The 26,946-nt window shown below is 50.5% G+C and overlaps 3 protein-coding genes across 5 annotated transcripts; 2 read left to right on the forward strand and 1 right to left on the reverse strand.

Annotated features, from left to right (window-relative positions):
* Positions 1-48: 48 nt before the first annotated feature.
* On the forward strand, positions 49-5,092 carry CUNH9orf78 (chromosome unknown C9orf78 homolog). Of its 2 annotated transcripts, none has more exons than XM_021261886.2 (9): positions 49-206; positions 518-577; positions 1,537-1,588; positions 1,707-1,777; positions 2,289-2,366; positions 3,066-3,434; positions 3,950-4,086; positions 4,169-4,267; positions 4,800-5,092. In XM_021261886.2, exons 1-9 carry the CDS (start codon positions 124-126, stop codon positions 4,889-4,891), a joined length of 1,041 nt encoding a protein of 346 aa, XP_021117545.2. In that variant the 5' UTR covers positions 49-123; the 3' UTR covers positions 4,892-5,092. The 2 variants fall into 2 exon arrangements, with proteins under 2 accessions (XP_021117545.2, XP_004849188.1); XM_004849131.3 differs by having other exon boundaries at positions 50-206; positions 3,066-3,263.
* Positions 5,093-7,436: 2,344 nt separating this feature from the next.
* Tor1a (torsin family 1 member A) lies at positions 7,437-12,210 on the forward strand. The gene is made up of 5 exons (XM_004849132.2): positions 7,437-7,681; positions 7,956-8,221; positions 10,307-10,482; positions 10,566-10,693; positions 11,338-12,210. The coding sequence occupies exons 1-5, from the start codon at positions 7,501-7,503 to the stop codon at positions 11,586-11,588; spliced, it is 1,002 nt and encodes a 333-aa protein (XP_004849189.1). The 5' UTR covers positions 7,437-7,500; the 3' UTR covers positions 11,589-12,210.
* Positions 12,211-14,746: 2,536 nt separating this feature from the next.
* On the reverse strand, positions 14,747-26,302 carry Tor1b (torsin family 1 member B). 2 transcript variants are annotated; one of them, XM_004849598.4, is made up of 5 exons: positions 26,034-26,300; positions 25,307-25,572; positions 23,571-23,746; positions 22,870-22,997; positions 14,747-22,586 (listed from the first exon to the last, which is right to left on the reverse strand). In XM_004849598.4, the coding sequence occupies exons 1-5, from the start codon at positions 26,248-26,250 to the stop codon at positions 22,345-22,347; spliced, it is 1,029 nt and encodes a 342-aa protein (XP_004849655.1). In that variant the 5' UTR covers positions 26,251-26,300; the 3' UTR covers positions 14,747-22,344. The 2 variants fall into 2 exon arrangements, with proteins under 2 accessions (XP_004849655.1, XP_021117547.1); XM_021261888.2 differs by lacking the exon at positions 22,870-22,997 and having other exon boundaries at positions 26,034-26,302.
* Between the last annotated feature and the right edge of the window lie 644 nt (positions 26,303-26,946).

The following is a 26,946-nucleotide window of genomic DNA, read 5'->3' on the forward strand; positions in this document are numbered from 1 at the left end:
GCGTGGCGAGGCGGGCCAGGAGTGGGCCGAGAGGGCTCAGGCTCTGACGTGACAGCTGCGCGCCGGAAGCAGTCGGGCCTCTGCGCAGCCCCGCGGCGGCTGCACCGCGAAGTCGCTGCCGCTATGCCGGTCACCGGGAAGACCTTCCGCCGGCGCCGGGCCGACTCTGAATCGGAGGAAGATGAGCAAGATTCAGAGGAGGTTAGGTGCGTCTCAGACGAGGTTTCACGGGCCAGGTAGAGAGAGAGCGCCTTGGGTGGGCTGGCCAGCGCCCGGGTGCCTAGCTGACACAATTAACTGCGAGCCGGGCTTCTTGTCCCCCAAAGAAACGGAGGCTCTGGAGGGGGGGGTGAGGCCGCCGTCCCCACCGAGAGGTGCCCGAGGATGGATCTCACTCCCAGGGGTCCTGGGTGCGAGGTCTCCCTCTGAACCGCGGCGGGTCAGGGGAGCCCACGAAAAGCCTGCTCCTCTGGGTTCTGGGCGAGATCTCTCAGCCTGTGCATTTACCATTTTTCAGATTGAAGCTGGAGGAGACCCGAGAGGTACAGAACTTGAGGAAGAGGCCCAACGGGGTGAGGTGGGTACCGCGAGCAGAGCAGGAGCGGTGAGGACAGTGACGCCCCCCAGCTCAGGTCATCACAAGTTCTCGGACCTGGCCCTTCTCTTGACCCACGTACGCCTTCTGGAGAACAGCGTTGGCTGCAAACGTTGAACCCCAAAGTGCACTGAGCTCTTGCTCTTGGGGCGCAGAGACAGGTCACAACTCGCCTTTTTATTGCACCCGATTAATTGTGAAATACACGCTGACTGTAAGAGTTTGGAAAATTTAGAAAAGAATCTTATTTCCTCTCTTCTGTAAAGATTGTGAGCAATTACATGTGTACTTTCAGTCCCTGCTTTTTTTTTTTTCAACTTATGACATTGTGGGCATTTAACCTATTGTGGAATATTTTCCAGGAAACATTTGTTTTGTTTCATGGTACTGGGAATTGAACCTAGAACCTTTGCACTAAACTCCATTCTTTTGTTTTTTTTAATTTGAGATAGGGTCTTGCTAAGTTGTCCAGGCCAGATCTGAACTTGTAACCCTCCTACCTCAGCTTCCCAAAATTCTGGAATTCTTGGCATGTACCACCACACCCAGCTCAGCAAACTTTTTTAGTGGCTATGTAATATTCCACCAGGTGTGGATGCCATAATTTGTCAAGAAACTTGCTTTGTAGATCATTTTGTAAATGTTCACCATCTAAACAGGCTTTAATGATCTCTTACCTTTGCCTTTTGCTGCACTTATTTCCAGGTCATGATAATGTCCAGTGGATTTATAGGAAAGTGCATTACTCCTCTTCACACATCCCCCAGGACCGCAGTGCCTGCTGAGCTGCATGTTTTGTTCTCCTTGTCCTCTCCAGCTGGCTTTCCTGCCATCCCCCTAGCCTTGCCTTTGCACTAATGGTGCATTTTATAAACCTCCTGCTGTTCCTCCTCCCTGTATCTGAATTTTACCATTTCTCTTCTTCTTTTGGTGGTGTTCAGTGCTGCTGCGCTGCTGGTGGGCGAGAAGGTACAAGAAGAGACCACACTAGTGGTAAGTTCCGGGTCCTCTATGTAGCTGTTCTTCCGTGGATAACTGTGTTTTCCCCAACACTAATGATCCCACTGCCATCACCTCGGGGCCTCCTCTAAGCTGCGTGTGCTTTCTGTAGGACGACCCCTTCCAGATGAAGACGGGCGGCATGGTAGACATGAAGAAGCTGAAGGAAAGAGGCAAAGATAAGTAAGTGCGGGGCCACCAAGATGCAGATTCTCTGCAGCCTCTGCCTGGGTCTGAGGGTCCTCGGAGCTGGGGCTACAGTGGGACCTTGCAGGGAACATCTGGATATTGCAAAGACTATTGCCTTTGTGCTTTGTGCTTTATAAACAACAACAACGAAAAAACAAAACTCAACCAGGCATGGTAGCACATGCCTGTAGTACCAGCACTTGGGAGGCTGAAGCAGGAGGACTGCTCCAAAAAGTGCCTTATTCATTTCTTTCAAACCCATGTAGAAGTTTTATATTTAAATTTACAAAAATAATACATCCAAATATTTCAAAAGTTTACAAAAATCAGTGTATCCACTCCTTCCCCAGGGGCCAACTGTTTCCTTGCCGAAGTTCCTAGAGTTTTTATACCACGTCCATGGACAGCATGTTATGCTCTTTCTCATGTCCTGGTTTCATTCTTGGGACAGTCGCCTCACTTCGTGGTGACGTGGAGGCTCTGCCTCACTGCGGTCTCCTTACAGGATCAACGAGGAGGAGGACCTGCACTTGGGGACGTCGTTTTCTGCAGAAACCAACCGGAGGGATGAAGACGCAGACATGTAGGTGCCAGGTGCTGGGCTGGGACAGTGAAATACATAGTCTGAGAGGTTTTATCACAGGTGACTTTTCCAGAATTTTCTAGAAGATGTCACTGAACCTCACGGGCTTGAGAACTTTGCAAACCTCTTTAAGAGTTCTTTAGCCAGGGATGGTGGTATACTTCTGTAATTCTAGTTACTTAGGAGGCTGAGGCAGGAGGATCGCTTGAATCCAAGAGTTTGAGACCAGCCTAAGCAATGCAACAAGATCTTATCTTGGTGGGGGGAAGAATTCTTGAAACAGTGGTGGTTGGGATTTCGGGGGTAAACATGGACTTGCTCTTTTTGTTTGGCCAACTAGGCTTTTAAAATAACAATTATCAGCCAAGGATGTAGCTCAGTGGTGCTGGGCCAGCCTGGCAAGCGCAAGGTCCTGAGTTCAATCCCCAGTACTGGAAAATAACAACTATCACCAGATGTGGTGACTCATTTTTATACTCCCACCATGTGGGAGGCTGAAGCAGGAGGAGTGCTTTGAGTTTGAGGCCAGCCTGGACTACATAGCAAGATTCTGACTCAAAGAAAAGGATTCAGGTTCTCTTCATTTTTTTGTTCTCCATGGGTGATGGCATATCCTTGCAGGCCAGTGCAGGGAGCCGCTGGCTGAGCAGATGCCTGTGTGCTCCCCACCCACCCTGAGGCTGTGGTTCCCATCCTCAGGATGAAGTACATCGAGACGGAGCTGAAGAAGAGGAAAGGGATCGTGGAGCACGAGGAGCAGAAGGTGAAGCCCAAGAATGCGGAGGACTGTCTGTACGAGCTCCCTGAGAACATCCGCGTGTCCTCGGCCAAGAAGACGGAGGAGATGCTGTCCAACCAGATGCTGAGCGGCATCCCTGAGGTGGACCTGGGTATCGAGTGCGTGCAGGCCGAGGGGCCGGGTCCTGTTCCTGTTCCGGCAGGCATCCCTTGGGAGCCCTCGCCTTTGTACCCAGCACTCCCAGGAGCCCTCTGTGCTCACCCTCTCGCCAGGGTCCTCCAACTGTACCATGCCTGCTTCCTGGGGACCATCAGCAAAGAGTGCAGTGGGTGGGTGCTGGCATCTCTGGGTGGAGTAGAACCAGGGCACTTGGTCCTAGCCTCTTTTCTGGCCTCGGGAAACTCACTGCTGTGTTTTTTTTTTTCGGTGCCGGGAATCAAACTCAGGACCTTGCACTTTAGAGGCAGGCGCCAGCACCACTGAGCTAAATCCCCAGCCCACTCACTTCTCTTCTTAATGCTTGATTGGCCATAAAAGAGGAACAGCTCCTGCTCTCCTCTGGCTGTGAGCACTGTTAAGAGTGTGACTGAGCGAGGTGTGATGATGCACATAGTCATCCCAGCACTCGGGAGGCTGAGGCAGGAGGATTGCCATGAGTTTGAGGCCAGCCGGGGCTCCATAGTAAACGCTGTCTCAAGAAAGAAAGAGTGACCGTGAAGGAGCTGGGTAGAGAGCAGCCCTGGCTCAGTTCCTTACAGCACAGGGCTGCTGGCCTCGAGATCAGCTCTATCTGCAAGAAAGGCGCAGGGATCTGATACGGGGTGCACTTCCTTTCTGCCTGCAGTGCTAAAATCAAAAACATCATCTCCACGGAGGATGCCAAGGCCCGCTTGCTGGCAGAGCAGCAGAACAAGAAGAAAGACAGTGAGACGTCCTTTGTGCCCACCAACATGGCTGTGAACTACGTGCAGCACAACCGATGTATGCGCCCCACTCCCACGCTCCGCCAGGAGGAGGCTGGAAACTGTGCCACCTCTGATGTGTTCTGTTCTCTTCGCTTCAGTTTATCACGAGGAGCTTAATGCCCCCATCCGGAGGAACAAAGAAGAGCCCAAGGCGCGGCCCTTGCGAGTGGGCGACACAGAGAAGCCAGAGCCGGAGCGTGAGTGTGGCCAGGCCTGGCTGGGGGCGGCGCGGGGTCTGACCAGCCCTATGTCTCCCCCTTTTTGAGCCTTGCTTTCCTGGCTTATAGAATGGGGTCGTAGGATTGCTTTGAGTTCAAGGCCAGCCTGGGCTACTTGGCGAGACTCTGTCTCAAAAAAACAAAAAGGAGGGTGGGGGATTTAGCTCAGTGGTGCGTGCCTGCCTCGAAAGCGCAAGGTCCTGAGTTCAGTGGCAAGGTCCTGAGTTCAGTCGTACTTTAAATGAAAGTTGCTTACAGATGACAGGTATTTCCCGAGGCCCTGTGTGCTGTCCTGCACCAGCCTGGCAGGGGCCCCTGAGGGGTTGAGACAGCCTGGCCCCGCCTTTGTGTGCCGGGCCTGGAGGTTCCAACCTTTTTTTTTTTTTTGGTACCGGGGATCAAACTCAGGTCCTTGCACTTGCGTAGCAGGCGGCAAAACCACTGAGCTAAATCCCCGGCCCTGGAGGTTCCAACTTGGTGACAGCCTGTTCTGTCCTGTCCTCCTCCTTAGGGTCCCCGCCTAACCGCAAGCGTCCAGCTAATGAGAAAGCCACTGATGACTACCACTATGAGAAGTTCAAGAAGATGAACAGGCGGTACTGAGGCTGCTGGGAGGCTGCGCACTGTGCAGCAGCCTACTGCTTCCTGACAGCTGACACACAGTCCCCAGACATGCAGCAAGGCTGCTGCTACCCGCCGGGGTGTCAGACACTGACTGGGACCTTTCGCAGCAGGACAATGTGTAGCTTTCCCATTAAGGGCAAACTTATTTCCTATGAGCATATTAAATTTTGTTTGTAAATACTTTGACTTTCAGTGTTTGTTCTGGATTAGGAAATAGCTGTGTGTTCATGGTGCAAAAGCACCCTTTAGATTGTGCCTTTCAGATTGCACATGCAGCTGGGTGTGGTGGCGCAGGCCTGTATTCCTAGCACTCTGGGAGCCTGAGGGAGGAGAGTCTCAAGTTTGAGCCCAGCCTGGGCAACTTAGTCAGACCCTATCTCAAATAAACAAAAAAGGGCTGGGATGAAGCTCAGTGCAAAGGCCTCAGGCTCAATCCCCAGTGCCTCCAAAAAAAAAAAAAGCATCCTTTGTTTAGAGTGGGTCCAACAGGTGGCAAAAAATATAAAATGAAATCAGGGATACTGGGATTTTCTGACTTACATTTCATTAAAGAAAAAGAAACACTTTATTTCCATTTAAAGAACTTAATTATTAAATACAGATTGAATCCAACCTTGCTTGAATTGTCTCCTTACACCAACATCAGCCCAGAGACTGGCAACAAATGTGAAATGGGCACCTGGGATTGACCCTCTCCCATGCAGAAAGCAGATGCCAATCCATGGAGCAGCGGTGCCTGCTGTTGGGCTGGGGAAGGAGCATGCAGCAGGCTTCCGGGTGGATGCAGGGTGCAGCTACAATCTTGAACTTGAATTTGGGCCACTGCACCCGGCTTGAACACATGTTTATCAGACGCCAGGATAAGGAGGGGATGTCAGGCCTGGCAGGGCCCTGGAACCCAGGCCCCAGCAAACACTTGGCAGGCTGGATGAAGACGTGGAAGGTGCACGTCACCTGCTGTCCAGAGGCCCCTTGGTCGGTGTGAGTGGCCTGTACCAAGCTTGGAAGTGGCCAGCAGAGGGTAGGAGCCAGATTCTCACTGCTGGGTTGGGGATTACAGATGAGCAGGGAGGAAGCTTAAATGATCTACAGAATACTAGTTGATGTCAGTAGGAAGTCGTGTCTGGCTTAACAGGTACAGATGGTTCTGAATAGAAATCTTCTGGGACCAGTGTACGTGCGGGTGGCCACATGCACTTGATTCTTTCCTGTCAGCTGGCAGCCTGAAATGACACCTCAGCAGCAGCAGCACACTCAGCACCCAGATCCTGGTCTCTAACACTGCCCTCCAGTACAGGGAAACAGGGCTCTGTGGGCAAGTGGCTGATTCTACAGCCAGGGCATCCTTAGTGTCAGGAAGTGTGGACGCGCTCAGAACAAAGCCCAATCAACAGATGTTTGCACACATTAGTTGTGTGTCAAAGGAGCACAGGGGACCAGCTGACACGCCCCAGGGCTAAAACAAAAACAAATGGGGCCAAAAACTATGTGGTGTGGATTACAACCCAAAGTATGAAATAACCCAGGGCCAATGCGGATGGGACTGACTGAATACATAAGCGAAGGAGAAGAGACAAACCTTTCATTCAGAACACTTCTGAATGAGTGCTGCAGGTACTCTTCCCTGGTGAGGCGAAGGGAGATTCCCCACTCCCTAGTGCGGGCCTTACATGGTGACTTCCTTCCTAAGCACAGTGGGAGGAGGAGGAGGACGGGGCGACACGACAAGCTCTGCCTCAGTCAGGTCAAGGTCGCTGTCATATAGACAGCAAGTACCCAAGGTGTGATGGGATAAAGCAGCACTGAGTCTCTGGGATCCCCCTTCCAAAGCCCATAGCCTTCATCTAACTCAGAAAAACAGGCAAATTCGGAAGAGAGGCCTCTCAGGTTTGAGCCTGGGAATGTAGCAGTAGCGGTCCATTCATCGTAACAAATGTAGCATACTAATGTAAGATTTTAATAATGGGAAAACTACGAGGATGGTATATGGCTACCTTCTGTATGATCTTCTCAACTTTTCTGTAATCTAAAACTGTTCTTTAAAAATAGTCTGTTGGGGCCGGGGATTTAGCTCAGTGGTTCCGCCGCCTGCCTTGCAAGCGGAAGTATACGAGTTCGATCCCCGTACCAAAAAAAAAAAAGTCTGTTATTGGAATTAATGAGAAAATGAAAAAATGGAAACAAAGTCTTTGTAAATAGGGAGAAATGGAGGGGTTGAAGAGAGGGCAGAGGAAGGGGAAAAAATAAGAACCAAGAGTATGTAAAGGTGCAAGTTTCCAATGATGAATGTCATATTGTATACCTAAAATGTACCAATAAAATTTAAAAAAATAAAGTCTGTAATTTAAAAACAGAAAACGTGATCATCAGCCGACCGCCACAACCAACCCTTCAGAAGTGGGAAAGGGGAAGAAAAAAAAAATTGGAAAAGAACCCTGCCCCTAACAAAGATGGCGGCCTCCGGAGTCAGGAGGAGGCCCGCCCGGAACAAAGAGGACGGCCGCGGCCGGGAGGAACCGGAAGCGCGCGTCTGACGGAGCGCGGGGACCAGGCGCCGCAGGAGCGCGCAGGACGGCGCGGGTCCGGGCATGAAGCTGGGCCGGGCTGCGCTGGCCGTGCTGCTGCTGGCCCCGTGCGTGGTACGCGCAGTGGAGCCCATCAGCCTGGGCCTGGCGCTGGCCGGCGTGCTCACCGGCTACATCTCCTACCCACGCCTCTACTGCCTCTTCGCCGAGTGCTGCGGCCAGAAGCGGAGCCTGAGCCGGGAGGGTAAGTAGAGGCGGGGCCGACGGACCCGGAAGCGGGGCGGCCCGGCCGGGGATGGACCCTGGCGCGGGGCCCACGACCGCAGCCCGGCCGGACTTTGGCCCCGGCGACGCGCTGCGGGACTGCGACGGGCTGCGAACTCCGGAGCTCCGCCTCCTTCCCGCCGACGGGGGCCTTACGGTTGAGGCCGGGCTGCAGAGCAGGGCCGTGGAAGCAGCGGCGCCCGGACTGGGTTTTCCAAGCCGTGTCCCCTCCTGACCGTCCCCGTCCTTCGCAGCGCTGCAGAAGGACCTGGACGACAAGCTCTTCGGACAGCATCTTGCAAAGAAGGTCGTCCTGAACGCCGTGTCCGGTTTCCTGAGCAACCCGAAGCCTAAGAAGCCCCTGACGCTGTCCCTGCACGGGTGGACCGGCACCGGCAAGAACTTCGTCAGCAAGATCATAGCGGAGAACATTTACGAGGGCGGGCTAAACAGTGACTATGTGCACCTGTTCGTGGCCACGCTGCACTTCCCACACGCCTCCAACATCACCCTGTACAAGGCAGGCGCGGCAGTGCAAAGGGGGGGGGGGGGCTGGGTTTGGGGTCCTGTGATGAGGAATGGGATTTGGGAAAACTGTGTTGACAGGAAAGTGACCCTGAATATGGCTCCGTGTGCCACTTCCTCTTTGCTTTTTGTTTTATCTTTCTGAGGCAGTGACTCGCCATGTAGTCCAGGCTGGACTTGAATGCATACAGATCCTCCTGCCTCAGCCTCCCAAGTGCTGTGCGCCAGCTCACCTAACAGTAATTCCTCTTTGAAATGTGCACCTTACAAAGGGTTTGAGATCCACAGAGCAGCAACACCAGCAAAGCTTTAGTAAATGAAGTTGTAGAACTTCAGAAAGTACATGATCAAATCTGGGTTAAAGATTAAATCTTGCCAGGCACAGTGGAGCATTGGGAGGCTGAAGCAGGAGGATCACTTCAAGGTGAGCCTGAGCTGCATGGTGAGCTCAAGGCCAGCTCGACCACAAAGGGAAACCCTGCCTCAAAAAAACACAAAAGGATCAAACTCACTCACTTTGTGGAAGAGGAAGCATTCCTAGAGGCCCAGAGTGCAGTGACCTAACTGTTGCAAACTGCTTTTGCATTTAAGGCTGATTGACAGCCCAGGCTCTGGCTGCAGACACACCTGGATTAGGGTCCTGGCTCCCTCCCACCAGCTGTGCAGCCTTGGGAAAGTTGCCTGACCTCTGAGAAGCGCCTTCCTCAGTAGGCAGTGTTCATTCTGTAACATAGTATCAGTGTGAACTTGAGTTCCCAAGTGTTGCCTTTTAAGACTGGGAAACCTAGCCCTCACGGTTGAATGAATTTTTCCCGTCTGCTTAGGGGAGCAGCACCAGGGTTGCCAACTGTCTAGGGTTCCCAGGGTGCTGGATTTCCTAGCTGAAACTGGGCCCGTCCTAGGCAGACTGGGGTGAATGGGCCTCTGGTTAGGAACAGGGCTGCACCAGCTTAGTGACTGTCACATTGGGCGCTTACCCTCTCTGTACCTGAATTTTCTTGTCTGTCAGAAAAGGAGCACTTGGTATTATTCCCTTGATGGCTTTTTTTGTTTGGTTGGTTTTCTTAGACAGTGTACCCCAGGCTGGCCTCGAACTTGTGGTGATGCTCCTGCCTGAGCCTCCGGGGAGCTGGGATGACAGGTGTGCACCACCATGCCCAGCCTGCCTGGGTTTGGAGAGCGGCAGTGCAGCATTATGGGTGGTATCTGGGCTGCTGTCCTGCCCTCGCCACTGCACACCTGGGCTCTGTCCCCACCGTTGGCAGGGTGGGAAGACAGGGCGGGACAACGCGGGCCATGCAGTGACCCTGGTGAGCCACTTCCGCTGCCCAAGCTCCTGAGCTGGTGCTGCTGAGCACAGTTGCTGCTCAATTCAATACTGGCATGGAGCTTTGTCACCATGGCTACAGCGGCCGCAGAGTGCCTCACAGCAGAGAGCTCTGCACCGGACACCAGGGCCATTTCTAGAAAACAGCAAGTTTCCTACCCTGATGGGCAGGGGGAGTCTATTGTGTAGGACCATGGCTCGGTTTTCTGATGCTGATGGCAAGGCTTCTGAGGGTCTTTTCCCCTTCCCTCGATTGCTCAGAAGCACCCTGAGCCGGCCTGGTGGTGCACAACTGCAGTCCCAGCACTCAGGGAGGCTGAGCCAAGAGGATCTCCAGTTTGAGCCTGGCCTGGGTAATTAATAATTTAATTTAGCAAGATCCTGTCTCAAAAGAAAAGAGAAAAAAAATTGAAAAAGGTGCTGGGGATGGAGCTCATTGTGAAGGCCCTGGGTTCGATCCCTACCACCATAGGAGAAAACAGGAAAGAAGTTCCTGGGCTGGGAATGTGGGCTGTGGTGCTGTTTGCCCACCATGCTCGAGGCCCTGGGCTTGATTGCCTGCAACAACAAAGTGCCCAGATGCGTTCTCATGGAAAGTGCCATTGATGTGGCATAGGCCAGGGGTGGCACTCAGTGGTAGAGCTCTTATCTTACCTGTAGAGGCCCTGACTTCCATGCCCAGTGCTGCCAAAAAGAATAGTTTCCATCTCGCTTGCACAGAGCTCTGACACTTACTTCTTGCTTGTAATTCAGGATCAGTTACAGCTGTGGATCCGAGGGAACGTGAGCGCATGTGCGAGGTCCATCTTCATCTTCGACGAGATGGACAAGATGCATGCCGGCCTCATCGATGCCATCAAGCCCTTCCTGGACTACTACGACGTGGTGGACGAGGTCTCCTACCAGAAGGCCATCTTCATCTTCCTCAGGTGAGTGAGTGGCCACCGCTGCTGCAGAGCTCGGTCGCCAAAGCTCCCCGAGAGTCCAGCCCTCTTCCCCAACTGTCTTGCAGCAACGCAGGGGCCGAGCGCATCACCGACGTGGCCCTAGATTTCTGGAGGAGCGGGCGGCGCAGGGAGGATATCAAGCTTAAGGACATGGAGCAGGCCCTGTCTGTGTCCGTCTTCAACAACAGGAACAGTAAGTGGGGCCCGGGGCTGCACCCCAGGCTTCCAACTTCCAGGCAGGTTATGACCGGAAGTGTGAGACGAGGCAGGGGGAAGTTGTTGGCAGCGGCAATCCTGAAAGCTGGCAAGGTGGCGCGCGCCTCTCCTCCCTGTGTGTGTGTGTGTGTGGCACTGCGGATCGAGCCCAGTGGAGAGCCCACTTCCGGGCTGCGGCTGTGTGTGCACCTGGCTCCTTACCCGTGCGGAGTCTGGTTCTGGTCTCCGGATGCTCCTGGCAGGCGCCATGAACATCCACCCGGGAGCTGAGCCGCCAAGCCTGCAGCAGAGGCCAGGACACGGCCCAGGCGGAGGCTCCTCTCTGGGCTCGGCCTCTCCAGGCCCAGGCCCAGGCCCAGGCCCGACACCCTGGCTTTTGACGCGGCTCCCATTGCTCAGTTGCACTGGCACACGAGGCCTCCCTGAGGATGCAAAGCCACCCCACGCTGTCGTGGACCTGTCACAGCTTGTCCTTGGAGTCAGCGGCTCCCATGCATGGCTCTGCCTCGGCCAGCGCGGACACCAGTGGGCATGCCTGGTGGGTGGGTGGAGGGATGGACGGACGGACGGACGGACAGCTGACCAAGTGGCCACGCATGACCTGCACCTTTTGTTTCCCAGGCGGCTTCTGGCACAGCAGCCTCATCGACCGGAACCTCATCGATTACTTCGTGCCCTTCCTCCCCCTGGAGTACAAACACCTCAAGATGTGCGTCCGAGTGGAGATGCAGGCCCGCGGCTACGCCATCGACGAGGACATCGTGACCAGGGTGGCCGACGAGATGACATTTTTCCCCAAGGAGGAGAGAGTGTTCTCCGACAAGGGCTGCAAAACTGTGTTCACCAAGTTGGACTATTACCTCGAAGACTGACAGCTGCAGAGAAGCCTCCGCATGCCGGGCAGGGTCCAGCGAGCGCTTCCTGATGGACATGACAGGAGTTCTAGGCGCTGCCTTCATCACCTGGAGGCCACAGGCAGCCATACCTTAGGGAGCGTGAACACGGCGGAAGCTTCCAGAACCTTCCAAGAGGAAGTGACCCGCTCCCAGCCCTCTTCCCAGGGCTCACAGATTTTTAAAATCATGTGTTAAGGTGGGTGCAGTGGCACATGCGTGTCATCCCAGCACTCGGGAGGCTGAGGCAGGAGGACTGCTGTGAGTTCAAGACCAGCCTGAACTACATAGCCAGATCTTGTCTCAAAAAAAAACAAAGATTATGTTTTAATGTCAAGTGTTGTTTCAAAGAAGAAAGAATAAGTTTTACTGGCAATGAGATAACTTTATTTAAGATTGTTTTTAACTTTCTGAGAAACTCTTTGGATTCTAAGTTGTTGGCTTTCTATGTCTTAAAACTCCTGTCTCCACTGCCTAAAAGCCCTGGCTCTGGTCCTCCTGCCTCAGCCTCCCAAGTGCTGGGGTGACAGGCGTGCACCACCACACCCAGCTTAGGAGAGCCCCGAAATAAACAGCTACCCCATCACGGTCCTGAACAATCTGCCTAGTTTCTCACTAGTTTTTATGTGAAACCAGAACTCCCCAAACCAAGGAAGAAAAGTTTAAGTGCCCTTCTGAGGGGCCCAGGAACATGGGGCTTTGGTCTGTCTTAGGCATGTAGTGCTGGGGTGGAACCCAGGGTCTTCCCTCTGAGTTCCATTCCCAGCCCTTTATTTATATATATATATATATATATATATATATTTTTTTTTTTTTCCCCCCTTTATTTATATTTTTTGAGACAGAGTCTTGCTAAATTTCCCAGGCGGGGCTTGAACTTGCAATCCTCCTGCCTCAGCCGCCCGGACTGCTAGAGTTAGAGGTGTGTGCTACCACATCTGGCTCTAATAACAGCGTTAACTGTAAGTGCCAATAGCTGCTACTTACAGCAGACTTGTAGGCATCAGTGTGGATGCATTTTGTGTGCGAGGATGGAACCCAGGGCCCACAGGTGCTAGACAAGGGCTCTGCCACGGACCCGCATCCCAGCACCCACTTTTTTTGACATCTCAAAAAAGTCTTAAGTAGCCCAGGTCAAAGTAGCCTAAACTGGCCTCAAACTGAGGATCCTCCTTTCTTAGCTTCCTGTGCGCTACGATTTTGGGTGTGCGTCACCACGCCTGGATTTGAGTACATTTTGGTTTTTTGTTTGTTTTTTGAGGCAGAGTCTCTCTTTGTAGGGAGGGCTGGCCCTGAACTATGTAGCCCAGGCTCAGTAATCCTCCTGCCTCTGCCTCCTGAGTGCTGGGATTACAGGTGTGCGCCACCATGTGACTACATTTTTTAAACAAAGCCCAGGACAGACCCTGAGGAGCTCAGGCTGCGCATGGAGAAGGCCTGGCGCTGAGGGCCCGGTTGGAATGAAATGGGGTCTGACATGGGTGGAGGCCCAGTGGCCCAGGGTGTCATGGGGCTCCCGACATCACTGGAGCTCAGGACCAGTTGAGGTGCCAGGCAGGCCTGCAGAGCTGTGGGAGACTAATCATGTTTATTTTTTGGTCTTGCTTTTGCTATGCAGCCCAGGCTGGAAATCACAGCAGTCCTCCTGCCTCAGCCTCCTGAATGCTGGGATGACAGGTGTGCACCATCGCCCGTGGCGGTCTGAGCTCAAATTTTGTTGCCAAATAAACTCTGGGGAAAAAAAGACAAGTGACACCTCATGACATAATGCTTAGGCCATATTATTACTCCACATTTACTGGGTCAGTCCAAGCTCCTGGCCATGTCTCCCAGGGGCGGGGTGGGGCAGGGCAGGGCAGGACAGTCCCTCCTGTACCGGTTTGTGTCCAGTTGGTTGCCTCATTGTAAACAACATTTCGGCTCCTCAACAGCAGGCACTCCATAGGTTAGAAAAGTAACTCAGCTCCACGGAGACTAAATCCTAAAAACTGCAAGTTTCACATTGGCCCATTTTTGAGACAGGGTCTCACTAAGCAGTTCAGGCAGGCTGGCTGTGACCTCACGGCGATCCTCCTGCCTCAGCCTCCCAGGTGCTGGGCTGACAGGTGCACACCCACGCCCGGCACCCCTTGGCACTTTTCAGGGCTGAGGTGACACCGGAAGGCTTTTCTGTGGGGCAGCTCACCCTCCTCCCACACTGTGCCGCCAGCTCTGACTTCGAGTGTGAAATTCCAGACCTGTGCTTCCCGGTGGCCAGGCAGGGGGATGACGGCCTGACATCAGACGACCTTGTCTGGCCTACAGCATGACACAGTGCATGCACTTGATGGTAAGAATTCACACCCTCCGTTCAAGAGGACCTGAGTGGAGAGGTGAAGACTCCACTTTGTTCCTTCCCTGGGTTTCAAATATGTGGGCTCCTATCCTTTATTAGCTAAGATTCAGAAGTAAAAGCATTATAAAAATAGATGTGGAAATCTCGGGAAGAAATACAGAGACACAGAATTCAGATAAAATAATAAAATTTCTTCTCGCAAGCGGACGGGAATGCCAGAAACCAGTCTGGTCAATATCTGCCCCCTTTGTTCAGCATTTCCCTTTTTATATCCTTTGTAGCCATTATCTCATCCCTAGTGGTCTTTGATGTGTAAATACAATTCCAGTTCCTATTTACAAGTCACAGACACAAGATAGGCCATATACGTTGTAAATTCACCCTGGCCTGGTAACTTCATTAGGTTAATGAAGTTACTGGTTAGAGTCAGATAATCTTCACCTTAAACAAGGAGTTACAGGAAGAGCAATTCTTAAAAGAACACGTTACTTATTTTGCTTCTACAACTACCTTAATATTCAATCTATTAAGTTATCTAAAACTTTTCCATATCATTCCTCCCTCTGTTTACTTCGGGATAATTCTTCTAACCATTACAAGTTTTATCCAGTTTATCTACATTTTTTAACGCTAGCATTTGGTAGTCTTGAGCTGCAGCACTATGCTACTGTATAAATTTTGAAATCCATTGGATGACACAAGGACCAAACATTAATAGTGTAAGACCGAGGGCCTTATCAAACGCTCCAAGGAGCTGACTGCAGCAAAGAACACCCGGGAGGGAACACACCAGACAAGTTGGAAAAGTAAAACAGACCTTTATTAGTCTGGCCAGACGGCACCCTCCAAGCAAACAAGCTTAGAGAGGGCCCCAAGCTCAGGGGGTTGGAAGGTTTTATAGGGGCTGCAGGGGTGCTTAGCAAGCAGAACTACAGAAGCAGAATTTTTGCGGTTAGGGGACGGTTGGGGGGGGTTGCAGATGTTCTTTACTTAGCAAACAGGATGTTCCTTACACAGAAACAATGGTACATTCCATGGTGTCTTAACAGATAAATAAGTACATTCCAGGAACTCTGTGTCCTGTAGTGAACCAGAAACCCACAGGGACAAGATGGAGGGCCTGTAACAAGATGGTGTTACTTGTGCTAAGTCTCATCTGGGTCTTACAATAGTAATATTATAACAAGAAGGGGACTCAGAAGAGTTCCTATCCAAGTTTTTTTCATTCTGCTCAAGTAAAATTAATCTCACAGGACAGCTCTCCTATATCAAATTTCTCATCAAGAGCCTTGATCTGATCTTTTAGTTTGCCTAGTGATTCTTGTACTACACCAGATTTATTAGCATATTAACAACTCTCTTCACCAAGAAATAAGCAAGTCCCTCCTTTCTGAGCAAATCAAGAGCATGCCTATTTTGTAATGACATTGGCCAGTCAATCTGGTTGAGTTTCTAAAGCCTGAAGTGTGTCTCAAATTTCCTCAAGGTCTTTTTAAACTTCTTGTCCTAATGAAATATATTACTCTTTGTAGCCAAATAAGATCCCATGGGGCTGGCATATACATAGATATAGGATTACATTGACCTTGTTTACCACTGTTACAATTACCAGTGGCTCATCCAACAAGGGAGCCATTGATCCAAACTTGTGTTTTCTCTTGGCAATATAATTTTTCATTAGAATAGCCCCCCACAGTCAGAAGTTATCCCAGGTCCCCCATAATGTTTTTATCAAAGAATATTGTAAACACATAGCCTTCCGGTTCCCATTTTAAAAGTCACATATTGTTCATCAAACTTTTCATAACTAGGCCTAAACACCCATAGTTCAAAAACAAAGAAACTTAAGGCAGTGGTGATCTGGCACAGCACAATAACCCATGTTGGCCTTGTTGGTATTCTTCAGCCGTGCATCGACTCAGCAGCCTCCAGAGTGGTGAGAGCAGGGCTTTGAGTGCATTGTCTTTCTCGGCTTTCAGCATCAGCTTTGTTGTTACCTTGTGCAACAAAGTCTTTGCCTTTCTGATGTCCTGAACAATATATTACTGTGACTTTGCTAGGTTTCCACATTGCCTCTAGCAACTGTATAATTTCCTGTTTATTTTTAATTAGCTTCCCTTCTGCCATGAGAAGACCTCTCAGTAAATCATGCCAATGATGTATAATGTAGCAAATGTATAGCAAAAGTCCATATATATATATCTTTTTTACCCTTTGCCCATCGGAGTGCCCGTATGAGTGCCCAGAGCTTAGCACATTGCACGGATGGCCCTGGCTAGGACCACCTTATCCTTCATGGTTATTGCATATCCAGCATGACGAACCCCATCTTCCACGAAGCTGCTCCCATCCGTGAAGAGAACGAGGTCAGCATTGGACAAGGATGTCATTTGGAAGTCAGGGCAGCTGGAAAAGAGCTCATCAGTGACACTCAAGCAGTCATGATTGGGAGGGCCTGTCTCCGTGGGCAAGAAGGTAGCAGGATTTAAAGTTTTTATAGAAATAAACCACAAGTGGAGATTCTCACAGAGAAGGGCTTGATACTGAGTAACCCAATTATTTGACAGCCAATGATGCTCCCTTGTGTTCAACAGTTCTAGGACCAGGTGTGGAACCTGCACAGTCAGTTCCTGACCTAAAGTCAGCTTGTCTGTTTTTCTGAATCAACAGAACTGAAGTTGCTAAGGTCCAAAAACAATGAGGCCATCCTTTTGATACTGAATCTAAATTCTTAGACAAATATGCCACCGGTTGATTCCATGGGCCTACTTCTTGGGTCAACATTCCAAGGGCCACCTGGGTTTTCTTCAGTCACATACAGAGTAAAAGGCCGCTTTACATCTGGTATGCATAGGGCTGGGGTGGCTGCCTAAGTCAATTAAAAAAAAATTTTTGTTTTTTAAAGCTTCCTCCTGTTTTACAGTCCAGTGCAGATGATTCTCCTCTTGTCCCTTTAGGGCTTCATAAAGGAGATTAGAGATTTCTGTAAAACCCAGAATCCAAATTTTACAGAAGCTTGCTGCCCCAAGAAACCTTCTCAGCTGTTTCTTTGTTTGGGGTATAGGGATGGCACTAATAACCTGTTTTTTATTTCCTAGGCAACGCATGCCCTGTGTTATTTGAAATCCTAAATATTTAACATGCTGTACACAAATCTGGGCTTTTCCCCATGATACCTTATATCCAATTTTCCTGTAAGTGCAGCAACAACTTTTTGGTGCCTTCCCAGCACCATTCTTGGGTTGAGCTGCATAACAGTAAGTCAGCCACATACTGCAGTAGGACACAGCTATATTGTTCCACAGGGAAGGCAAGCAAGTCCTTGGCTAGGACTTCCCCAAAAAGCGTGGGTGAGTTTTAAGTCCCTGTGGCAATGTAGTCCAAGTAAACTGAGTCTTTTTCCCATCACTCGGATCTTCCCATTCAAATGCAAAGATGGGTTGACTGAGGGGAGTGATGAGAAGGCAAAAGAGGGCATCTTTTAAGTCCAAACAAGTAAACCATGCTGCTTCTGGGGCCATCAGACCCAACAAAGCATAGGGGTTAGGGACCACTGGGTGCAGCATTACTGTTCCGTCACTTATAGCCCGTAGATCCTGCACTGGCCTATGGTCCCCATCGGGTTTCCGAACAGGCAGCAAAGGGGTGTTCCAAGGTGACGTACGTTCTCTAATAAGTCCAAATTCCTTTAATCTCATGATATGGGGTTTAATTCCAATATTCAGGCTTGCCTGGACATTGGGTATTGTTTTACACCAATGGGGCCGAATTGTCTTTTAATTTTAAAACTGTGGGTAGATGATTCTTAGCTAAGCCTGGGGGTGATTCCTCTCCCAATACTCTAGGAAACATAGTTCTTAATTCTTGCGGGTCCTGGAAAACATCATCCACATTGTAACACTGCCATTCACCCTCTCTTTTAGTTGTTACCATCACGATGAGCTCTCTTCCTGGGTCTAAATGCAGAGATGCATTTCCTCGTTGGGTGAAAGTTATTGTAGCTCCCAATTTAGATAATAAATCTCTTCCTAGTAAGGGACTAGGACGTTCTGGCATATACAAGAATTCATGTTTCACTTCATGTCCTCCAATTTCACATGTCCTTTCATAGCAAAACTGGCGCTCTTCTGAAATTCCAGTGGCACTGATCACTTGGATGCGCTCTCCACTCAGAGGGGCAACTGGAGCTGTCACCACTGAATGTTCTGCGCCACTGTCCACCATTAAGGATGTACTTTGGCCCCCTATCTATATATCGACCATGGGCTCATGGGGGCCTAGCTGCATTGAGCCCGGTCTGTGTCCGTCACTGTCCTCCATCGCAGGCAAAAACGTGCCAGTATCTTTCCTTTCCTTCAAGTCCCGCTTTTTCTTTTCCTTGAGCCTTGTCTTTCTTTTTCCTTCTCTTCCTTGGCTCCCATAGCTACTGCTATCTTCCTTCCTGGCTCTCTTTCTCTTTCACTGTCTCTCTATTTACATACATTTTTCCCAGCTAATTGCAACAATTGCGTTATATATATATATATTAACAATTGCGTTATATTCATGCCTTCCCAAGTCTCCTGCCTTTGGATTTTCCTTCTAAGGTCTGGTGCTGACTGGGTTACAAAAGTTGTATTAATTAGCTGGTGGTTTTCAGGAACAGTAGGATCAAAAGGTGTATACATTCTGTAAACTTTACAGAGCTACTCATAAAATCTCTCAGGGCTCTCATTGGGCTCCTGCTGTGTTTCTAGCATTTTAATCATATTTGTAGGCCTTTTACTTGCAGCCCACATTCCTGCTAAAAGGGCTGTCTGATAATTTCTCAAGTTTTCCTGTCCTGCTTGGGTATTGGGATCCCAATCGGGCCACACATTTACTGGGAATTGCTGTTCATATCAAGCATCTGGATTCTGCATAGCACCTGGTATTCTAGTGGCATTAACTTTTTAATTTTTCCTAAAACTCTCTGTATATTTTAGAGGTTAACAAAGTTCTACAAAGTTTTTCACAGTCTTCCCAATTAGGACAATGGATAGCAAAGATGGAATCAAATAACTGAAGCATTTTGGAGGGGTCTTGGCAGAGAATAAATGACCTTTTTCTCTGGACCAAGCCTCTTTTTTTAATCCTTTTTAAAGTCAAATCTCAAATATCGCACCTTGGTCTGACATATTTGTGCCTTTTTCCAATAGTTTTTTTTTTCTAACTCACTATAAAGCAGGTCATATTGTAACCTGTTGGCTCTTAAACCCTTTGAAGATGACCAGTGTACACATATTATAGTAACATATTTAGAATTTAACCCTTTGATGACAACTAATGTAAACATATTTAAACTTTTTATAACATACTTGAAACCAACAAACATACATATTTTTTTGATAAATCACTTTCGTGCATCTTTTGATACACCTAGGCCTTCTGGTCTTGAATTTTTTTTATCTTTTTAACAAGACAAACATACAAAAATTTCTATAGCAAAATTGTATCTCTTTTACTTATAGCTTTTAAATATATATATTTTCTCACTATAGACCTTTTATCACAAACTTGTCTTTAGCTGTTAAAATTTTAAAATGTCCCTTTTTTCCTTCTCAGATTCTTACACTTTAAACTTGGTTGGCTGCCAATAGAATGGTAGTAACCTTGAAGTTTTTTTTTTTAACAAAGTACAGAAAAGTGCAAGTTAACCTTATAATTACAATTGAAGAATTTACAATACAATACTTTAAGGACACCAATTAAACATCAACTCAAACTGAAACATAGATACATTTATCAATTAACTAAAATTTGTAACTTTTCAAACTGAAACAGACATTTATCAATTAACTAAAATTTCTAACTTTTCAAACTGAAACACAGATACATTTATCAATTACCTAAAATTTGTAACCCTTGTAAAATTTCTTACTTTCTCTGGCTTTATGTCCTTCAGAGTTTTTTTAGCTGTTTTTAGTCCATTACTTACTTTTTCTTACTAATTTTTAAAATTTGAGCATAAGCCCTATTTGATCCTCTCTGAGTCTAACCACAGCAAGGTACTCTGAACCCAAGCAGTTTTCATGCTTCTGTCCCCACCTCCTCCAAACCTGTGAATTTAGCAACTCAAAAAGAGAGGGAAAGTCTAAATTCTCTTGGTCTGGACCTGAAAGAACCGGTTACTTTTCAGCATCGTCTCCTTTCTGACAGAGGACCAGGATGTTGCTTTTCGCTTCTGGGGCGCACATATGAAGCTAAGGAGGCATTCTGGGGCACAATTTGAGCCATAAATCAATATAGGGAAATTGATCTGGATGTTCCCATCCAGGGGCAGTGACTGTTAGCCAGATGGACCAGACAAGACCCTCACCTAGGGATCTCCCAGTTGGCCAAGCTAGGCAAAGCTTGGGCCATTCTAACTCACAAAAGGCTCTAAGTTTTGGGGTTTCATCTTAATACCATAATTTCCAGTAAAGCCTTTCTTAAAATTCCTAAGCATGCATTTAAAAACAGCAGGATGAGATGTTTCTGTCCCCACGATCAGCAGATCAGAGTGTTGGTGCGTATATGGGTACCCTTGTACGGAGACGCAAGACAAACAAAGGTGGGGGATCACTCGCTCGCCTGCCTGGCTGCGGGCTTCTCGGCCATTGTAAGGTCTGTTCAGGCTAAGGTGGGCTGACCATTGTGCCTTTGTTAAACGCGACCACAAGCAAATTCTACAAGCGCTTCCTCCCTGTCTTGTTCCGCAGCTCATTCCACACACTCTCCTATCCAGAACACTTTCACTCACACATTTATTCAGAAATTATCACATTCCCTCCCGGTGACCCCCTAACGGTAACCAAAACAAATGAAAGAAGCTACCTCCCCAAATGGCAAAGCACAAGGGGTGATCAGGCCCCTGCACTATGTTTGCCCAAAGTTCATACCAAAACAAATGAGAGGAGCTATCTTTCCAAATGGCAAAGCACAAGGGGTGATTAAGCCCCTGTGCTGTATTTGCCCAAAGTTAGAGTCTAAATTCACAAGGCAAAACCGAAAGTTAACAACTAGGGGGTTTCCCAGGGTTTCTCACCCAGCAGTGAGACAGACGAGACACCAAGAGCAGCAGTCCTCCTTCTGTAGTCTCCTTCTCGGGTTCGGGCAAACCTCCAATGGTGAGCAGATCTCTGTGTCCTGTTGGGGAGCCTAGGAAATTAGTCCCAGGGGCGCGCCTTTCCTCTGGAGGAGACAGAGAGCCGCTCCCTTCGGTGGGGTTCGGGCCGATGCCCAAAAGGGCTATTTCATTCCTGATCTTGGAAAGAAATACACAGACACACAGAATTCGGATAAAATAATAAAATTTCTTCTCACAAGCGGACGGGAATGCCAGAAACCAGTCTGGTCAATATCTGCCCCCTTTGTTCAGCGTTTCCCTTTTTATATCCTTTGTAGCCATTATCTCATCCCTAGTGGTCTTTTATGTGTAAATACAATTCCAGTTCCTATTTACAAGTCACAGACACAAGATAGGCCATATACGTTGTAAATTCACCCTGGCCTGGTAACTTTGTTAGGTTAATGAAGTTACTGGTTAGAGTCAGATAATCTTCACCTTAAACAAGGAGTTACAGGAAAAGCAATTCTTAAAAGAACACGTTACTTATTTTGCTTCTACAACTACCTTAATATTCAATCTATTAAGTTATCTAAAACTTTTCCGTATCATAGATACCCTTGAAAACTGGAGCCTTTTGGGGTGGGCAGAAGCCAGCCTTGAACTTACTAGGAGCCCAGGCCTGCGCCACCATGCCCGGCTCCATCTCACAGATCTCCAGTGGTTCTGCAGGACGCAGCCAGCGGGAGCAAGTTTCAAGTGTAACAGGCAGCATGTCACCACAGGCCTGGGCTCCCAAGCCCATTCTGGCTGTGGGAGGACTCGGCCAGGGGACCTGGTATCGAGTGACCAGAAGACCAGGGGTGCGAGGGGGCCGGACGGAGCGGGCATGGATGAGGGGACACCAGGCCAGAGCTGTCACCGCAGCCAGAGAGGAGCATGGACCTGAGGCCCCATCTGCCCTGCTCTGCAGAGGCCAAGGCTGCCAGCCCTGTCCTAGGGCCGGCCACAGATGGCACCCACTGTCACAGAAAGCACTGAGTCAGCGGAGGCTCTTCATGCAAAGCAGCAGCAGAAAGGGGATGTCCCCACAGGGTGCTCTGTGGGTCCCTGGGACCCCGAAAGTCCCGGGAGTGGCACGTGAGGCCACGTGCACAGCTGTTTAAAGGCACTAGGTCAAGGCAGCAGCGGAAGTGGTGGCCGCAGGTGAGCTGCCTGCTGTCAGGTGACAGTTAGTGTCCCAAGTCACTCAGGACCTCGAGGTCCCCACATCCCCTGGTGCAAATGTGCAGGGCCCAGAGGGCTTCAAAGTGCTTCCGAGAGGCCAGGCCAGCTCAGTAGAAGTCCAGCCGAGACTGCACGGTCTTGCAGCCCTTGTCCGAGTAGATCTTCTCGTCCTTGGGAAAGAATGTCATTTCCTGCGCCACCCTGGCCACCACCTCCTCGTCCACCACAGCCCCACGGGCCTGTAGCTCCGCTCGCACGCACATCTGCACATGCCTGTACTCCAGCGGCAGGAAGGGGACGAAGTAGTCGATGAGGTTCCTGTCTATCAGGCCACTGTGCCACAGGCCACCTGCGAAGGAGATGCAGGTTTCTAGCCCTTCCCGCCATGAGCACCTCTGGTCCCCGCCCACAGGACGCGCTGGTGCCCACCCCACTGATGCCCTAGCGACACCCAAGAGAACGGTGCCCTGCCGGGGCCGGTATGCTGGACACGCCTGTCATCCCAGCACTTGAGAGGCTGAGGCAGAAGGATCTCTGAGTTGAAGCCTAGCTCTGAGACACAGCAAGACCCTGTCTCAAAAAATCAAAGACAGACAGACAGACAGTGCCCTGTGGAGCACCGGGGAACTCACTGTGCTTGTTGTTGAAGACACCCACGGACAGCACGGCCTCCAGGTCCTTCAGCTGGACCTCCTCCCGCTTCCTCCCTGCCCGCCAGAAGTCCAGCGCCGTCCTAGTAATGATGTCCCCTCCCGCGTTGCTGGGTCCATCAGAGAAACACAGGCCCAGTGACATGCTGAGACTCCTGTCCCATCCCGACGTACTCCTGGACCCCTGCTCTAAGCTTTCCTTACTTTCACAGAACTGGGAATGAACCAGGGCCTCTGCCTGGAGGCCAACACTTCGCATGTATTTTTTATTCTAAGACAGGATCTCACCAAGTCTCTAAGCCGCCAAAAATGGGTGCGAATTTGTGATCCTCCTGCCTCAGCCTCTCAGAGAGCTGGGATGCCAGGTGTGCACCACCACACCCAACTTCTAAGCTTTACTTTCATTTTTAAAATGTTTTGAGGGGCTGGGTATTCAAAGGCACCAAATCTGCCTCCCAAGCACAAGGTTGTGAGTTCAATCCCTGGTACCAAAAAAAAGTTTTTGGCCAGGCATGGTGGCACACGCCTGTCATCCTAGCTCTCTGAGAGACTGAGGCAGGAGGATCCTCATGAGTTCCAGGCCAGCCTGAACTACATAGCGAGACCCTGTCTCAAAAAACCAAAACAAAAAAAAGGGCAGGTGGTCATGGGGTCCTCCCTGTCCCTGAGCACTCCCCACTGACCTGAGAAAGATGAAGATGGCCCTGCGGTATGACACCCCGTCCACCTGCTCATAATAGTCAAGAAAGGGCTTGATGGCATCGATGATCCCGGGGTGCAGCTTGTCCATCTCATCAAATATGAACATTGAGTTGGCGCACTTGCTCACGTTCCCATGGATCCACTTCTGCAGCTGGTCCTGGAGCAGCAGGAGAGGGGAGGAGCTCAGAGCATGCACAGGGGAGGCAGAGCCGGATGGAGAGCTCTCAGACCTGCACCACCTCTGCCTCCACTCCCTGGGGCACAGGTTTGACAGATTTTACCAAAAGCAGAAACCGGCTGGGTGTGGTAGCACTCCCTGGTCATTCCAGCCTGTCTCAAAAAACAATCAAAACAAACAAAAGGGTGTAGGAGGTAGGAGACTGAAATCTCCAGTTCCTCCTGCCAGGCAGGGCAGAAGAACCAGGAAGCAGAGGTCTGCCCAGTGCCTGAGACCAGGCCTTGACTGGCACCCTGCACAAAGCAGCTGACCCAGGCAGCACTTCCGACAAAGTGTGGGGATGGCATGCAGGCCCTTGCACATGCCCAGCAAGCGCTCACCATGGAGGGGCACCCTCAGCTGCAATGTTAAAACAAAGTTCCCCAGCAATAAACTCTCCACTCCAAAACATAAAGGCCACAACCACAGCACCCCCTCCTCCACTTCATCTACCTTACAGTATTTCAAAAGATTTACTGTTTTTTCAGAGGCAGTCTCGCTGTGCAGTCCAGACTGGCTGCAAACTCCAGATCCTCCTGCCTCAGCCTCCCAAGTGCTGGGATCACAGACAGGCACCACCTCACCCAGCTCTGTTACAAGAGCCTGATAACAGCATTGGGAAGCCAAGGAAACCATCTCTTCCTGGTCTTCACAGTTATGATGGTAAATGCTTTCACTTCGTTGTACAGTTAAGTTTCTATTTCTCATTCCTCCTCGCCTGACAATAGGAATGCTAACCCTGACAAGGACGACCGGAAGATGGAAAGAGCCTCAGAAGGAGAGGGATCCTGAGGCTCAGTTCGCTGAAGCCTTAGCGAAAGCTATGGCAAGGACTTGAAGGATGAGAGGAATAAAGGAGGAAGACAGACTCATCCACCTTGCAAATGCAGAGGCAAAGCTGGGGCTGCACCGTGGGGTGCAATCCTCCCCCCAACACCAAGGGCCCTACTGGAAAAGCTGAGCACCATCTTCAGTCACTGTGTAACATGCCTGCCAGGAAAAAGCTGAGTGCCGGGAGTTCTGAGTTCAAGTTCTGCTCTGCCAAAGCTTGTACAAGGCAATCTGGGCTTTTTTTTTTTTTGAGACAGGGTCTCACTGTGTAATTCAAATTGGGCTTGAACCCATGGCCTCCTCCTGCCTCAGCCTCCTGAGTGCTGGGATCACATGAGGGCGCCACCACTCACAGTCCTGGTTCCATTTTGAAATGGAAGTAGCATCCACTACCCTACTGAGTTATTTTGGAATCACAGGAAGAAAGACTGTAGAAAGAGCTCTGGGACCATCCTGGCATCAATGTGCCTTTTTGAAACAAAGACACCCAAGCAGCGAGCTGTGCACCTCAAAATACAAAAGGCCAGGACCACGGTGCCCCGTGCCCAGACATGCCCGCATCTGTCATCTTCCAAGCCATTCCTGAGGCCTGGGAAACAAGGCAGGCAGAGGGGCCGCCCCAATGCCAGATTAGTGAGGTCCTGCAGCAGGGGCAGTGGGGCCTCTTGCCTGGTACAGTTTTATCTTCTGCTCGTGGGGGAAGTGCAGGGTCGACACGTACAGGTGGACGAAGTGACTCTTCAGGCCTCGCGGGTGCAAATGGTCCGCCATGATCTGACTGACGAAGTTCTTGCCTGTGCCGGCCCAGCCATGCAGGGACAGGGTGAGCGGTTTCTTGGGGTTTTTGTTGTTCTTAAAGCCAGTCAGTGCCTTGAGGATCACCTCTGTGGCCAGGTGCTGTCCAAATAGCTTCTCCTCCAAATCCTGCTTGAGGGCTGCGGGGCACCACCCCAGAGCAGAGAGAAAAACACCTTAGTAAGGCACCAAAAAGCCAGTTAACAGCCCAGGATGCGCATTCAGGGATGCATTGGCCCAGGGATGCGGCTTCCGGGGTGCAGAGCACTTCCCACCACCTCTGCTGGCTCCGGGAAAACCAGGGGCCAAATCTGGGGGTCCTGGGTGTTCCCTACACATCTGAAAATTACTTTGAAGGGCTCCCCTGGAGCAGGCCGGGTGGCCACGCTACTTTCAGTTTGTTTTCTGAGCCAGGGTCTCATTATGTAGCCCAGGCTGGCCTCGAACTCGCGGCGATTCTCCTGCCTCAGCCTCCCGAGTGCTGGGATTACATGTGTGAGCCACCACGCCCGGCACTTTTAGCTCTTCCAGGGAGACCGAGGGCTGGCTGGCCGGCTCGCGGGGTTTGCCGCTCCCGCCCCTGCGCCCGACCCGCACGCACCCGAGGCGTCGAGAGGCCGCTCCGCGTCGCAGCACTCGGCGAAGCGGCAGTACCAGTCGGTGTAGGACAGGTAGCCGGTGAGCGCCGACGCCGCCCCGATGGCGAGGCCCACGCTCACGGGCTCGAGCGCCGCCGCCTCGCGCGTGGCCAGCAGCAGCAGCAGCAGCAGCCGCCTCAGCGCCGCGGGGACCCCCGGCCGTCCCGACGCCCGCCACATCGCGCCCCTCGCACCCTGCAGCCGCCGCGCTGGCCCCCGCCTGGAGAGCTCCAGACAGGACTTCCGGTCCCGAGCGTCACTTCCGCCCGCCAACCCGCCGCCTCAAGGACAGCCATGCCGGTGAGGGGCGGCGAGGCGCGCGCAGCCATCTTTGTGAGTGGCACGAAGTCTGATGGCGCTAGGGCTTCCGTGGAGCCTCACCTCTGGCTTTTAAGAACGTTTCTTTTTCTTCTCTTTTCTGTTTGTTTTTGTTTTTGTTTTTACCCCCTTTGGAAGGTACTAGGGATTGAATCCAGAACCTTTGCACTGAGCTTTATCCCCCACATCTTATGTATTTTGGGAGTGTCACTAACTCTAATTTGCCCAGGTTGAGCTGGAACTTGTGATTCTCCTGCCTCAGCCTCCCACACCCAGTTTATGAACTTTTTTTCTTTCTTTTTTGCTCTCCAGGGATGGAACAAGGACCAGTGCATTAGGCCAACACTCTAGCGCTGATCTATTTCAACAGCACCTACAGACTTTTCTCTTCTTTTTTCAACCCCCCACTAGTAGCACTTAAACCCAAGGCCTCACACTGAGCTACATCCCAGGCTCCCCTTCCCCTGCTTATAAATTTTTTTTCTCAATGACCAATGCTTTTTATGACATAGTATTTAGTAGTCATGCTCAATCAACAAGGCCAACAGAAGCTTGTAA

Source organism: Heterocephalus glaber, unplaced genomic scaffold (assembly GCF_053883595.1).
Source record: "Heterocephalus glaber isolate CG9 unplaced genomic scaffold, H.glaber_assembly_v1.0 deba00001479, whole genome shotgun sequence".
NCBI lineage: Eukaryota > Metazoa > Chordata > Mammalia > Rodentia > Bathyergidae > Heterocephalus > Heterocephalus glaber.

Coding starts and splice junctions, on each gene's coding strand:
- Tor1b (XM_004849598.4), bottom strand. CDS start 26,250: ATGTGGCGGGCGTCGGGACGGCCGGGGGTCCCCGCGGCGCTGAGGCGG. Junction 25,573..26,033: donor GCGGCCTCTCGACGCCTCGG/GTGCGTGCGGGT, acceptor GGTGCCCCGCAG/CCCTCAAGCAGGATTTGGAG. Junction 22,587..22,869: donor TGTCTTCAACAACAAGCACA/GTGAGTTCCCCG, acceptor TCTCCTTCGCAG/GTGGCCTGTGGCACAGTGGC.
- CUNH9orf78 (XM_021261886.2), top strand. CDS start 124: ATGCCGGTCACCGGGAAGACCTTCCGCCGGCGCCGGGCCGACTCTGAA. Junction 207..517: donor CAAGATTCAGAGGAGGTTAG/GTGCGTCTCAGA, acceptor ACCATTTTTCAG/ATTGAAGCTGGAGGAGACCC. Junction 4,268..4,799: donor AGAGAAGCCAGAGCCGGAGC/GTGAGTGTGGCC, acceptor CCTCCTCCTTAG/GGTCCCCGCCTAACCGCAAG.
- Tor1a (XM_004849132.2), top strand. CDS start 7,501: ATGAAGCTGGGCCGGGCTGCGCTGGCCGTGCTGCTGCTGGCCCCGTGC. Junction 10,483..10,565: donor GCCATCTTCATCTTCCTCAG/GTGAGTGAGTGG, acceptor ACTGTCTTGCAG/CAACGCAGGGGCCGAGCGCA. Junction 10,694..11,337: donor CGTCTTCAACAACAGGAACA/GTAAGTGGGGCC, acceptor TTTGTTTCCCAG/GCGGCTTCTGGCACAGCAGC.